At 46.2% G+C, this 14,138-nt stretch overlaps 1 protein-coding gene across 1 annotated transcript in view; it reads left to right on the forward strand.

Moving 5' to 3' along the window:
- FBN3 (fibrillin 3) overlaps positions 1 to 14,138 on the forward strand; it is a 161,767-nt gene that overhangs the window by 101,636 nt on the left and 45,993 nt on the right. Inside the window, exons 37-44 of the mRNA XM_058173252.1 lie at positions 533 to 658; positions 2,756 to 2,905; positions 7,156 to 7,227; positions 8,173 to 8,298; positions 9,831 to 9,956; positions 11,099 to 11,224; positions 12,340 to 12,456; positions 12,554 to 12,682. Of these exons, the coding sequence (XP_058029235.1) occupies positions 533 to 658; positions 2,756 to 2,905; positions 7,156 to 7,227; positions 8,173 to 8,298; positions 9,831 to 9,956; positions 11,099 to 11,224; positions 12,340 to 12,456; positions 12,554 to 12,682 (972 nt within the window). The remainder of the gene's footprint in view (positions 1 to 532; positions 659 to 2,755; positions 2,906 to 7,155; positions 7,228 to 8,172; positions 8,299 to 9,830; positions 9,957 to 11,098; positions 11,225 to 12,339; positions 12,457 to 12,553; positions 12,683 to 14,138) is intronic.

The following is a 14,138-nucleotide window of genomic DNA, read 5'->3' on the forward strand; positions in this document are numbered from 1 at the left end:
CAACCCGTTCACTTAGAGTAGGGTCTCCCAGTCGTGATTCCTTTAAGACGGCTGGCTGGGGAATTCTGGGAGTTGAAGTCCGCCCGTCTTAATGACTTTGGGAGACCTCAGCTTCTAAAATGATTGGCAGGGTCTTTCTCTCCCCCCTCCGCTTTTACTCTCTGGAAAACTAGGGAGGGTGTCTTTTGAGTCTCTTCCTACACCCTCCTTTCCATCTGCACCCTGTTGTAGTTTTTATGTCTCTATCCTTATTGTAAGGTTATGGTAACATAAACTTTCTCTCCCCCCCCCACCCTTTTACTATCTGGAAAACTAGGGAAGGTGTCTTTTAAGTCATTTCCTACACCCTCCTTTCCATCTGCACTTTGTTATAGTTTTTATGTCGGGGGGAGTGTCTCCCTCCTGTCTCCTAAGGTCATTTCCCCCCAGCAGGGACCCCTTACTGCAGATTTCCCACCCTCGTCCTGGGACTGCTGACCGACTGACCTGCTTTTGGTCCCTGTTCTCACAACCTTTGATCTTTCCCTTCCAGACATCGATGAATGCTCTGCTCACATCGGCATCTGCGGGCCGGGGACCTGTTACAACACACTCGGCAACTACACCTGCGTGTGCCCCCCAGAGTACATGCAAGTCAACGGAGGGAACAACTGTATGGGTATGGACGGCCCTGCAGGGTGGGCTCAAAGGGAGGAGAGGGGCAAATAGGGTGAGGGAGCAATCAGCCCCAGTCTCCTACGGTGGCTGGAGGGCCCTCCAGGTAACTCAGCTAAAAAGCTAGGATGACCCATAGATTAACCTACCTATCAAAATATAGACTACCCTTATCTCTGGAGGTTCCACGTCAAACAGAGAGCAGAGGAGAATTCTGTGGTTTGGGCTTTTTTCTTCAAAACTTTTTAAATAAGGTCTCAAAGGGATCAGAATCCATCTAGCCATATTCTGGCCTCCGGACAGAGAGATAGATAAGTAGAAAGTAGGTAGGTAGATAGATGATAGGAAGATGAGATTGACAGACATACATACAGACAAATAGATATAGATAGATGATAGACCTACAGACAGATACCCAGATAGATAAGAAGAAAATAGGTAAGTAGATGATAGGTAGATAGGAAGATGAGAGAGAGAGAGAGAGAGAGAGAGAGATAAGCAGAAAATCAGTAGATAGATAGGAAGATGAGATACACAGAGAAATAGATATAGATCAGTGCTGTGATTCAAATTTTTTTACTACTGGTTCTGTGGGCGTGGCATGGTGGGCGTGGCAGGGGAAGGATGCTGTAAAATCTCCATTCCCACCCCACTCCAAAGGAAGGTTACTGCAAAATCCCCATTTCCTCTGATCAGCCTGGACTTGGGAGGCAGAGAATAGATGGGGGGGGACCAGAGGTGGTATTTACCAGTTCTCCGAACTACTCAAAATTTCCGCTATTGGTTCTTCAGAACAGGTCAGGACCTGCTGAATACTACCTCTGATATAGATAGATGATAGACGGATAGATACACAGAGAGATAAGTAGAAAATAGGTAAGTAGATGATAGGTAGATAGACAGATGATAGATAGATAGATAGATAGATAGATAGATAGATAGATAGATAGATAGATAGATAGATAGATAGATAGAAGATGAATGGATGGATGGATGGATGGATGGATGGATGGATATGATAGATAGATAGATAGATAGATAGATAGATAGATAGATAGATAGATAGATAGATAGATAGATAGATAGATAGATAGATAGATAGATGATAGATAGATAGATAGATAGATAGATAGATAGATAGATAGATAGATAGATAGATAGAAGATGTATGGATGGATGGATGATAGATAGATGGATGGATGATAGATAGATAGATAGATAGATAGATAGATAGATAGATAGATAGATAGATAGATGATAGATGGATAGATAGATAGATAGATAGATAGATAGATAGATAGATAGATAGATAGATAGAAAGAAGATGGATGGATGGATGGATGATAGATGGATGGATGATAGATAGATAGATAGATAGATAGATAGATAGATAGATAGATAGATAGATAGATAGATAGGTAGGTAGGTAGGTAGGTAGGTAGGTAGGTAGATAGATAGAGATTCAGAGGTGGGTTTCAGCAGGTTCTGACCAGTTCTGAAGTACCGGTAGCGGAAATTTTGAGTAGTTCGAAGAACCAGTAGTAAAAATTCTGCCTGGCCCCACTCCCATCTATTCTCTGCCTCCCAAGTCCCAGCTGATCGGGAGGAAATGGGGATTTTGCAGTAACCTTCCCCTGCCACGCCCACCAAGCCACGCCCACAGAATCAGTAGTAAAAAAATTTGAAACCCACCACTGGATAGATAGATAGATAGATAGATAGATAGATAGATAGATAGATAGATGGATGATAGGTAGATAAATAGATAGATATGTAGGTAGATAGATGATAGATAGAAGATGGATGGATGGATGGATGGATGGAGGGATGGAGGGATGGAGGGATGGATGGATAGATAGAGATAGACAGACAGACAGACAGACAGACAGACAGATATAGATCTAGGCATAGAGAACATAGCCATGGAAATAGAGAGGCAAAGAGAGATAAGCAGGTCTTTGTGGAGTCATTTCTCAAAACGTCTCAGGCCCCTCCCAAATGGATCGGACTCTACCAAACAGAGGCAGGTGGGGCGGTGGCCTTTGGGGCTGGGAGCTGGGCCTCTTTGCCCCCTGACCTTCCCCGGCCGCTGTCCTTTCAGACATGCGGAAGAGCCTGTGCTACCGGAACTACAACGACACCTGTGAGAACGAGCTCTCTTTCAACATGACCAAGAAGATGTGCTGCTGTTCCTACAACATCGGCAAAGCCTGGAACAAGCCCTGCGAGCCCTGCCCCACGCCGGCCAGCTGTGAGTGGCCCCTCTGCCGTATCGCCTCTGTGGTCGTTAAGCCGCCAGACATCATGGTCGTTAAGTGAATCCACAGTCATTAAGCAAACACTGTGCGAGGAGTAGTTTTTGCCAAAAAAAAGCCCCAGCAGGAAATGCCAATTTTTGGGGGGGCAAAAACATCCTAAACCACGGTCAAGTGACCGTGAGACTCTGCAAATGGCCTCAAACGCAGGCCGGTTGCCGAAGACCCAAAATGTGGTCACATGACCAGGAGCTTTGGAACTGGGAGTTGTAAGTAACTTTTGGTGGTCATAATTTCAAATGTCACCAGCTGTAACTCAAGGATTACCTGTAATTTTTCAACCACAGTAGCTTGGATATGGCCTGTACTAAACCTGAATTGTGGGGTCCTTGATACTCTCTGAGCTTGTTTGGTTTCTTGCAGATGTTTCATTACCAAACTAGGTAACATCATCTGTCCTACTAGGGCAGAGGTCTTCCAACTTGGCAGCTTTAAGAGTTGTGGACTTCAACTCCCAGAATTCTCCAGCCAGCTATGCTGGCTGGAGAATTCTTGTCGTGTCCCACTCCTCCACTGGCCGGGTCAGGGAAATCCGAATCAGGCGTGCCTCCGCAGCTCTGCCAAAGTCCTAGCAAAGTCCTCAGGGCAGGCAGGAGACCAGAAAGTGACTTCAGCAAGATATGTTTAGACTTTGCCTGACTCAGAGACTGCCAGAAAGCAGATCCTTTATATAGAATAGAATAGAATAGAATAGAATAGAATAGAATAGAATAGAATAGAATAGAATAGAATAGAATTTTATTGGCCAAGTGTGATTGGACACACAAGGAATTTGTCTTGGTGCATATGCTCTCAGTGTACATAAAAGAAAAGATACGTTCATCAAGGTACAACATTTACAACACAATTGATGATCAATATATCAATATAAATCATAAGGATTGCCAGCAACAAAGTTACAGTCATACAGTCATAAGTGGAAAGAGATTGGTGATGGGAACTATGAGAAGATTAATAGTAGTGCAGATTCAGTAAATAGTCTGACAGTGTTGAGGGAATTATTTGTTTAGCAGAGTGATGGCCTTCGGGAAAAAACTGTTCTTGTGTCTAGTTGTTCTGGTGTGCAGTGCTCTATAGCGTCGTTTTGAGGGTAGGAGTTGAAACAGTTTATGTCCTGGATGTGAGGGATCTGCAAATATTTTCACGGCCCTCTTCTTGATTCGTGCAGTATACAGGTCCTCAATGGAAGGCATTGGCCATGGGGTGTGGCTCCATGACTCAGCACTTATCCAGGCCTGCCCCTCCCTTCCTTCTGACGCCGCCGCCTATCAATTCTTCTGAAGCGAGGGTCACTCCAATCGGCAGCTGTTGGCAATTGACCTCCCTCAGGCTCACATGCTGTGGAGGAGGGGGAGGGGTCTAGTTGCTCTGTTTGCCTGGGCATGGAGCCAGAGCTGGGGGCTGGAGATACTTGCTCTTCTTCAGCCTGTCTGGGCATGGAGCCAGGGCTGGGGCCGGGAGGCATGCTAGGACATTCTTCAGCGTTCGGAAGCAGATAAGCAGACCCCGGCTGTGGTGGTGAGATCGGACGAGACACAACAATTCTGGGAGTTGAAGTCCACAAGTCTTAAAGCTGAGCTTGTTGATTTTCTTGCAGACATTTCATTACCAAGCTAGGCAACATCATCAGTCCTACTAGGCAGTGCGATTTGCAGGGGGGAGGCGGACTTTGAGCCCTTAGTGCTGTCTGAACTTGGTGGTTTTCTTACAGGCATTTCATTATCCAACTAGGTACCATTATCAGTGCTAGGAAGGAGTGGGGTTTGCTCTCTGTTTCTATTCTACTGTCTTGCGCTGTCATTATTGCTGAGGGTGGTCTTGGTGTTTCCTTGAGTAGCCTGTTCACTGTTAGCTTGTTTAGCTGTTCCTTGATAAGCATACCGTTTGCTTCTGGATTGTCAGTCTAATGTTAAACCTGTTGTTAATCCCTACCTATCTGTGTGTTGATGTTGTGTCTGCGTCCCCCGAGCCGGGCCTCCTGCCAGAAAGTGACTTGGAAAGTGAGGGGGAAGGGCTGTCAGGACTTACCTCGGGAGCACTGGCTTCCCTGGCTCAGCTCCAGGAGCCAGAGGCAGGCCAGGTGGAAGAGATAACGAGGCCTCCGTCCCCTGACTCTTTCCCTCCCCAGGCCATGCCTCCAGAACCAGCTGATGGCAATCAGGCCTGGCTGGACCCTAGGTTTCGTAGGCAGGAGAGGCCGGAACAACAGAAGCAGGGGTGGGGCAGGCCTAGGAAGTGCTGAGTCACGGAGCCACACCCCACAGGATATAAAGGCAGCAAGAGCTGCTGTGCCTCTTCGTAGCTGGCAAATCAACTGCTTAACTAAGAGCTGAAGTTTGTTCCTGGGTGACTCATTGGCGTCGAGGGAGATAACAGAGACACTTGGCAGACTCTCGCTAGTTTGCTGCCAGAGCTGATAGTTGCCGGCTAATTAAGCCATCGCTCGGACGGAGGCGAAGGAGGACAGAACAGTTGATTGATTGTTGGGGGCAATAAGTTGACTTTGTATATAATATACAAATGGATTAAGACTATTGCTTAACACATTGTAAGCCGCCCTGAGTCTTCGGAGAAGGGCGGGATATAAATTCAAATAATAATTAATAATAATAATTGCTGTCAAGGAGGCCTTTTGTCCTTTTGGTTTCCTTCTGGGCCATCTCTTTTGAATGGTATGTAAATGTTGTTTATCTCTATGTGCCTGTAAATGGCCAATTTGATGGTGGCTGATGCCTGGTGGCAAGAAAACAACCTAGCACAGAGAGCACCAAGGGCCCCACAGTTCAACTCTGAGCTATGGATATTCTCTTTTATCTACACCTGAGTTGCTCAATGTCTATGGAGATTCTCACCCATCCAGGTCATGGTTGCCCCAAGGGTGCTTTTTCAAGAGGCAACTGGACTTCCTTTGTTTTTGTTTTTTTGAAGATGTTTCACTTCTCATCCAAGAAACTTCCTCAGCTCTGACTAGATGGTGGGGAAGGGAACGATTTCTATTCCTTGTAGACAGCTGGTCATTTGTATTTCTTTTAGAGAGTCCTTGAGGCCACTTGGAGGTTTTATCTGTGTCCTCAGGCTCACCCGAGTCATGCAAATGGGTGTGGAGCCTTCTTGGAACTGCTCAAAAGACTGTGTTGTAGACTGGAGATAGAGGATGTTGCATTCCTTCCCCTCTGTTGAGAGAGGGCTGTTCAGTTTTGACATAAATAGCCTCTTTGACCCCTCTTTCAAACCAGTGGTCCTCTCTGTCCAAAATGTGGACTTTGCTGTCTTTAAAAGAGCGGCCTTTGTCTTTTAAATGCAGGTGGACTGCTGAATCTAGTCCTCATAGGTTTGCTCTCCTATGTTGTGTCATGCGTTTGTGAAGTGGCTGTTTTGTTTCCCCGATGTACAGATCTCTATATGACTCGCTGCATTGTACTGCATATACCACATTGCTCAGTTTGTGTCTGAGTGTTTTTTTCTTGGGGTGGACAAGCTTCTTCCTTAGTGTATTCTTGAGTTTAAAGAGGGCACGTATGTTATTTATTTATTTTATTTATTAATTAATTAAATTTCTATACCGCCCTTCTCCCGAAGGACTCAGGGCGGTGTACAGCCTTATTTAAAACACATAAATACACAATATAAATCCCAGATTTAAAATGCTTTTAAAACGAAATATTTAACAGGCCTAATTAACTAAAACGGTCATAGACCGATATAAAACCCTTAAAATTTAAAATTATAAATAAATTAATACATTAAAATTAAGTTAAAATTAAGTTAAAAACACTTAGGCTAGACCCGCCCGATTGAATAATAGAGTCTTCAGTTCCCGCTTGAAGGTTCGGAGGTCGGGGAGTTGGCGTAGCCCCGGAGGTAACTCGTTCCATAGGGTCGGTGCTGCCACAGAGAAGGCTCTCCCCCTGGGGGCCACCAGCCGACACAGGCCCACTCTGTGGGAGCGCACAGGTCGCTGGGAGGCTATCGGTGGCAGAAGGCGGTCTCGTAGATAGCCCGGTCCTAAGCCATGGAGCGCTTGGAAGGTGAGCACCAACACCTTGAATTGCACCCGGAAGGCTCCCGGCAGCCAGTGCAGGCCACGCATGTTGACTGAAGATCCTCTGAGCTTTTCAGATATCATTCTTGCCGAAGGTGTTGCAAGGAGAGGCCTCTGGAAAAAACATGAGTTTTTCTTTTCTAGCTGAATACCAGATCCTGTGTGGCAACCAGGCACCTGGCTTCATCATCGACATTCACACAGGGAAACCAATCGGTGAGTGTCCCCCGAACTTTGTGTGACCCACAGCTAACACCTTGGCATCGAGGGTGATGTTTGTGTCAGTGCGTCAATCCAGCCTAAATGTTAAAACAATTATAAACTAAGAAGAGTTTATAAGAAAAAGAAAACCTGGTGTGTACTTTTAGTTTTTTATTTTCTTTTTAAGATGAATGATTGTTGTCTTTAAACAAAACGCTATTAAAAAAAACTATCCTAAAAGCAATAGAAATAAGAACATAAGTCATAAAGTATTAAGATATTTAAATGTAAATGTAGTAGCTGGAGCAGTGAAGGGTTGTGCAGTGAGCCAGAACACACAGTTATAGTTATTGGGGGAGGGTGGCTCCTGCGTGAGGCAATTTGTGCTGTGATTGGTTGCTGCGGGTGTGGAGGCGGGGTTTCCCTCTTTTCCCGCCTTTTTCTTCTGTGTGTTCCGCATACTGTTTAGATTTACCTCACAATCTTCCTGTGTTCCTGACTATCTTGTCTGCTCTTCCATGAGGCAACCTACGCTGTGATTGGTTGCTGTGGGGAGTTGTCCTGTTTTCCTACCTTTGTCTTCTATGTGCCCTGTGTGCTCTGGGATTTACCTCATGATCTTCCTGTTTGCCTGACTATCTAGTTTGCTCTATATATAGATATAAAATATATTTATTTATATCAAACTATAAGTTTGTTTCAGCATCTCTGACTTCATTTGGACACCAGCTGTGCAATTAATTCCCTGACAATAAAACAACAAATAAATCACCGGAAATCCCACGCAATTCTTTACAAAGTTCAGTTGATCCCATTTAGTTCCCAAAGCTAAATGGGGGGGTGGGATGTCTTCTGCTCATGCTCAGCCTGTGTTATACACATCCCACCTGCTTGAAAAGAAGGCGGGGCTTCTGTCCAACTGGCCCCACCCTCTTCCACCCGCTCCCTTTTTCCATGCAGATATTGACGAGTGCAGTGAGATTCCGGCCATTTGCACCAATGGCGTATGCATCAACCAGATCGGCAGTTTCCGGTGCGAATGCCCCATCGGCTTCAGTTACAACAACATCTTGCTGATCTGCGAAGGTCAGAGTTGGGTCTGCCATTTAAGGTGGGGGGGGGAGTGAGCTTTGCACCTCCAAAGAGAAATGTGACAAGCAGGATAAAAGTGGTGAATGGATTGGTCAAGCGATGATACAGGAAGAAGAAACGACCGGGGAGATACAGCCGCACCTGCCATGAATATCATTTAATTTCTTTGTAAATACTGGTAGTCCTTGCTTAGCAACAGCCATTGGGACTGACATCTCTGTTGTTAAGTGGTACAGTTGAAAAGAACAATGTCTCATGATTGCTCCAACTGAACGTCAGCAGTTGCATCAGTTCTGGTTGCGATCGTTCAGTGATTTCTGTGAGGGCCATTTGTGACTTCCCGCTGGCTTCCCCATTGACTTTGCTTGGGGGAAGCTGGCAGGGAAGATCACTGCTGGTGATCACGTGACGGAGGGACATTGTGATAACTGCAACTATAGGTAGTCCTTGACTTACAGCCCAGAATTTCTGTTGCTAAGTGAGATGGTTATTAAGTGAGTTGTGCCTGATTTTACAACCTTGTTAAGTGAATCACTGCAGTTGTTAAGTTAGCAACATGGTTTTTAAGTTAATCTGGCTTCCCCATTGACTTTGCTTGTCTGAAGGTCACAAAAGGACACAGCAACCGTCGTAAATGTGAGTCAGTTGCCCAAGCTTCTGAATTTTGATTCCGTGATCCTGGGGATGTTGCCGCAGTTGTAAGTGTGAAAAACAGCCATAAGTCACTTTTTCCAGTACCATTGTAACTTCGAACGGTCATTAAATGAACTGTTGTAAGTCCAGGACTACCTATATTGTAGGTCTCCTCAATTAGTGCCGTCATAACTTCGAACAGACACAAAACGAATGGTTGCTAAACAAGGACTACTATGGATTTAATGGATTCAGTTTTCAGGATAGGTGTGTCCATGGGGGTGAAGGTGCTAAAACGGTCAAAGGGAAGGTATGGCTGCTCAATCAAAGCCCCCTCCCACTTCTCCCCCCTTCCCCCTCTGGTTCCTCTCTCTCCTCCAACATGGACAATAGGCGAAAGATAAGATGCCACAATGGAACCCGAAATTTATCTTGCTAATTGGGAGAAATTTGTTAGGTGCGTTTTGCCCCGTTTTACGATTTTTTTCCCCTGCCACGTTTGTTAAGTGAATCGCCGCAGTTCTTAAATTAGTAACACGGTTGTTAAGTGAATGTGGCTTAACAACAGGTCTCAAAAGGGGATCCCATGACCCTTCCGCCAGGACGCCGCAACCGTCATAAATGTGAATCAGTTGTCAAGCATCCGGATTTTGATCACGTGACCATGGGGATGCTACAGTGGCCGTGTGAAAACTGGTCATAAGTTCCTTTTTTCAGTGTCGTCGTAACTTTGAACGGTCACTAAATGAACTGATGTAAGTCGGGGACTACCTGTATATCAGAGCGACCGAGAGAAGACGTGGGGAGAGAGCTGTTCAGACCAAAACTGGGGAGACATTTGTCCTTCTCTCTCTTGCTGATATTTTTCTTTCCCTTTTTCCGTCTCCTAACAGACATCGATGAATGCAGTGGAGGGGAAAACCTCTGCCAACGAAACGCCGATTGCTTAAATATACCCGGCAGTTACCGCTGTGAATGCTCTTCAGGATACAAGTTGTCGCCGAGCGGAGCGTGTGTCGGTAAGAACGGTTTATTTATTTATTTATCAAACTTATATACCGCACCATCTCCCGTAGGACTCAGGGCGGTTCACAGGCATATTAAAAACAATATAAAACAATATAATAAATAAACATTAAAATCCAGTTAAAACTAAATATTATCATAGCCTGATCACTAAAAAAGTAAAAACCAGTAAAACCCCCATTAAAATTTAACTAAAACATTTTATTCTTAGGCTAGTCCCGCACGCTGAAATAATAGAGTCTTCAGTTCACGTCTGAAGGTCCGGAGGTCGGGGAGTTGTCGTAATCCTGGAGGAAGCTCGTTCCACAGGGCTGGTGCCGCCACAGAGAAGGCCCTCCCCCTGGGGGTCGCCAACCTAGATTGTTTGGTCGACGGCACCCTGAGGAGGGCCACTCTGTGGGAGCGCACCGGTCGTTGGGAGGCAATCGGTTCGACCCCTCATCTTAAGCGGATGAAGGAGAAGCAAACGATTTTTGATCATTTCAATGCAAGTAATCCTCCACTTGCAACCACAATTAGGACCAGAATTTTCATTGTGGTTGTTAAGTGAGTCGCACCCAATTTTTACGACCTTTATTGCCAGGGTGGTTAAGGGAATCAGTGCTGCTGTGAATTGAATCACACGGTCACTAAATGAATCCAGCTTCCCCCCAATGACTCTGCTCGTTGGAAGCCGGTTGCCAAGGGCCCAAGTTTTGATCACGTGACCATCGAAATGTTGCGACTGTTGTAAATACGAGAACTGGACAGAAGTTGCTTTTTTCGGGGCTGTTATAACTTCAGACGGTTACTAAGCAAATGGTTGTAAGTTGACAACTGTAGCTCTTCTGTGTTGTGTGTTTTTCAACCTTGGTCGCTTGGAGATGTATGGACTTCACCTCCCAGAATTCCCCAGCCAAATATGGTGGCTGAGGAATTCTGGGAGAGAAAGTCCACACATCCTCAAGTCACCAAGGTTGGGAAGAATTGGTACATTTGAACAGCAGGAAGAAGAAAATGTGGGTCACGCTTTCTAAGGGTCGAAGCATCGCACTGTGCTTTGGTCTAGCGGCCTAACCAGTCTCAGATTTGAGCTCGTCCTTCTTCACGGTTTTTCTCTCTTCAAGCTAATTTCCTGTCTTTCGTTGTGTTGCAGGCCGCAACGAGTGCCAAGAGATCCCCAACGTCTGCAGCCATGGGGATTGCGTCGACACGGAAGGGAGTTACCTTTGCATCTGCTACAATGGGTTCAAAGCCACAGGGGACCTGACCATGTGCATGGGTGAGTATCTCAGGGGTTCGACGCCCTTACAGCACGCCAGCCCTGCGGAGACATCTCCCTTCTTCCTAAAACTTCCGGTTATAGACCTGGTTTGCTTGTTCGCCAGTTGTTCACAAACCAGGAAGTTCCCACCCTGTTGTAGTGCATCCTGCATGACCTTGAGCCCATCACCATCTCAACCTACCTGGAGGGGTTTTTATTGGGGGGGGGGGGTTTCCTTTAGGGAATTTTGTCCCAAAGGTGCTTTTTTATAGAGGCAACTGGACTTTCTGATTTTTTTTTTATTTTGCATTTATATCCCGCCTTTCTCCAAAGACTCAGGGCGGCTTACGCTATGTTAGCATAGTGTAAGCTTTTTTCTTTGAAGACGTTTCGCTTCTCATGCGAGAAGCTTCTTCAGTTCTGACTGAATGATGGGGAATGGAAGGATTTATATACCTTGCAGACAGCTGGTCGTTTGCATTATTTTAAAGAGTCGTTGAGGCCACTTGGAGGGATACAACATCATCTATCTTTCTCCAGTCTGCAACACAATCCTTAGATTGTGTTGATAAACCTCCAAGTGGCATCATAGATAAACATAGATAAACCTCCAAGTGGCATCAGTGACTCTCAGAAAGTGTGCAAATGACCAGGTGATACGACTCGCTAAAAGAACGCGAAAGACCAACTGCCTGCAAGCAATATAAATCCAAATATCCCTTGGGGCAGCAGGACAACTTAGAACAAAGAACCCCAGGGCTGGAAAGGATTTCAGAGATCCTCTAGTCCAATCCCCTGCTTAAGGCAGGAGTCCTTATACCATCCCCATCCAATAGTTGTCCAGTCTATTTTTGAAAACCTCCAGCAATGGAGCATCCATAACATTATATGGTAGGTTTTTAAAATGGGGTGATATTGGCCTACTTCACAGGGTGGTTGTTGTAAAGGTTACTGTGGAGCCATCTCCATGAAGTGTTACACAGATGTTATCCTGGTAACAACAACAACAACAACAAACAATAATAATAATAATGGCACATTGGCCAGTGAGATGGGTGGCCTGTAAATTTAATAAATAAATAATAATATCTCCCTGTCATCGTCACGTGGGCATTTCCTCGTTCGCCTGGCAGACATCGACGAATGCGACCGCCAGCCCTGCGGAAACGGCACCTGCAAGAACACGGTGGGGTCCTACAACTGCCTCTGCTTCCCGGGCTTCGAACTGACCCACAACAATGATTGCATGGGTAAGGGGAGGGGGTTGGGACAAGAGGAGGGCACGGTTGAGCCTCCGGGAACAGTGATGCTGACCCCCCCCCATGTCTCATCCCGCTCTCCCCACAGATATCGACGAGTGCTCCTCCCTGGCCGGGCAGGTCTGCCGCAACGGACAGTGTATCAACAACATGGGGTCCTTCCGGTGCCTGTGCCAGGAGGGCTACGACCACACACCAGACGGCAAGAATTGCATCGGTGGGTACCTCCCATGGTCCTCGGGAGGGGTTTTGACAGAACCAACGCGTCATCCCCCTCTCTTCTCTTGTTTTATGTAGACACAGCCCTCTGCCCTGAATTCATATTTCTTCTTCCTAGAAGGGTAAAGTTGGAAGGGAACCCCAAGGCTCCTGGTTCAGCCCGGTTCGTCCGAACCGGTAGTAAAAAAGGCTACTGGTTCAACGAGCCGGTAGTAAAAAATGTAAAAAAAAAAAAAGAAAGTAAAAAAAGAGGCTCCAACGATCATAGCTGAGCCGCGCAATCGTCAGAACCTTTTTTTTTCCCTTTTAAAAGCATTTTTTTCCCAATCTATTCGGGCGCATGGGTTCTGAAGATTGTGCGCCACAGCTGATCACACACACACCCCGCGCGCTGTTGTACTTACCCCATGCGTCCTTTTGGAATGCACTGTGCCTGTGTGGGCGCACACACATTTGGCGCGCAGTGCGCATGCGCAGCCAGCGAACCGGTAGTAAACCAGTTCAGATTTCACCACTGCCCCAAGGGTCATCTAGTCCAACCCCCTGCAGTCTGCAGGCAAGCCAATTCCACAGACTCCAAAGAGGTTCACCTCTCTCACTTCCGTGGCCCTTCTCAATCTGGCCCAGTTTGCCTACTACATCTTTTCCAAGAGGCCACACCCAGATCTAATCCGGTGACAGGTAGTCCTCGACTTACGACTATTCATTGAGTGACGACAACGCTGGGGAAAAAAGGGACTTGCAACCGGTTGTACTTGAAAAAGCTTGCAGGGTCCTGGGGAATCATATGATTGCAAGTGACAATCTTCCCAGCCAACCTCTGACAAGAAACGGAGAAGCCGACGGGGAAACTGGCAAGCCACAATCACGTGATGCCTCGCTTAACGTCCACACCAATTCACGATGGATTTTCTGGTTTCGATCGTGGTCATAAGTCGAGGACTATTTGCACTGTACTCAAGACGAGGCGAATCAAGTATAAATATTTCTTCCCATCGTTTGGAAAAATAACCATCTAGCATTGGACTAATCGCATTGGCCTTTTTTGTAGCAGCTTCACAACTGCAGGCTTGCTTGGTTCATACACACACACACACACACACACGCACACACACAGAGTTCCAAATTTTCCTGTCAACTGGATGGGTGGGCTGGAAAAAAATTCCTGTTGTTAGGATCGACTTACAACCTTCATTAGTGACCATTCAAAGTTAACAGCACCAAACGGATTTACGATGGTTTTCACACTTACGACCCTATTAGCATCTCCACCCCCCACCCCCGTGGTCCCATGATCAAAATAAGGATGCTTGGCAGGCAACTGGCTCGTATTTATGACGGTGGCAGCCTCCCGGGTGGTGGGGGGAGAGGGGATCACGTGATGCCCTTTTGCAACCTTCTGATGAGCAAAGTCCATGGGGTAGCCAGATTCACTCAACAACCATGTTACTAAC

This window comes from Ahaetulla prasina, chromosome 1 (assembly GCF_028640845.1).
Source record: "Ahaetulla prasina isolate Xishuangbanna chromosome 1, ASM2864084v1, whole genome shotgun sequence".
Classification (NCBI taxonomy): Eukaryota; Metazoa; Chordata; class Lepidosauria; order Squamata; family Colubridae; genus Ahaetulla; species Ahaetulla prasina.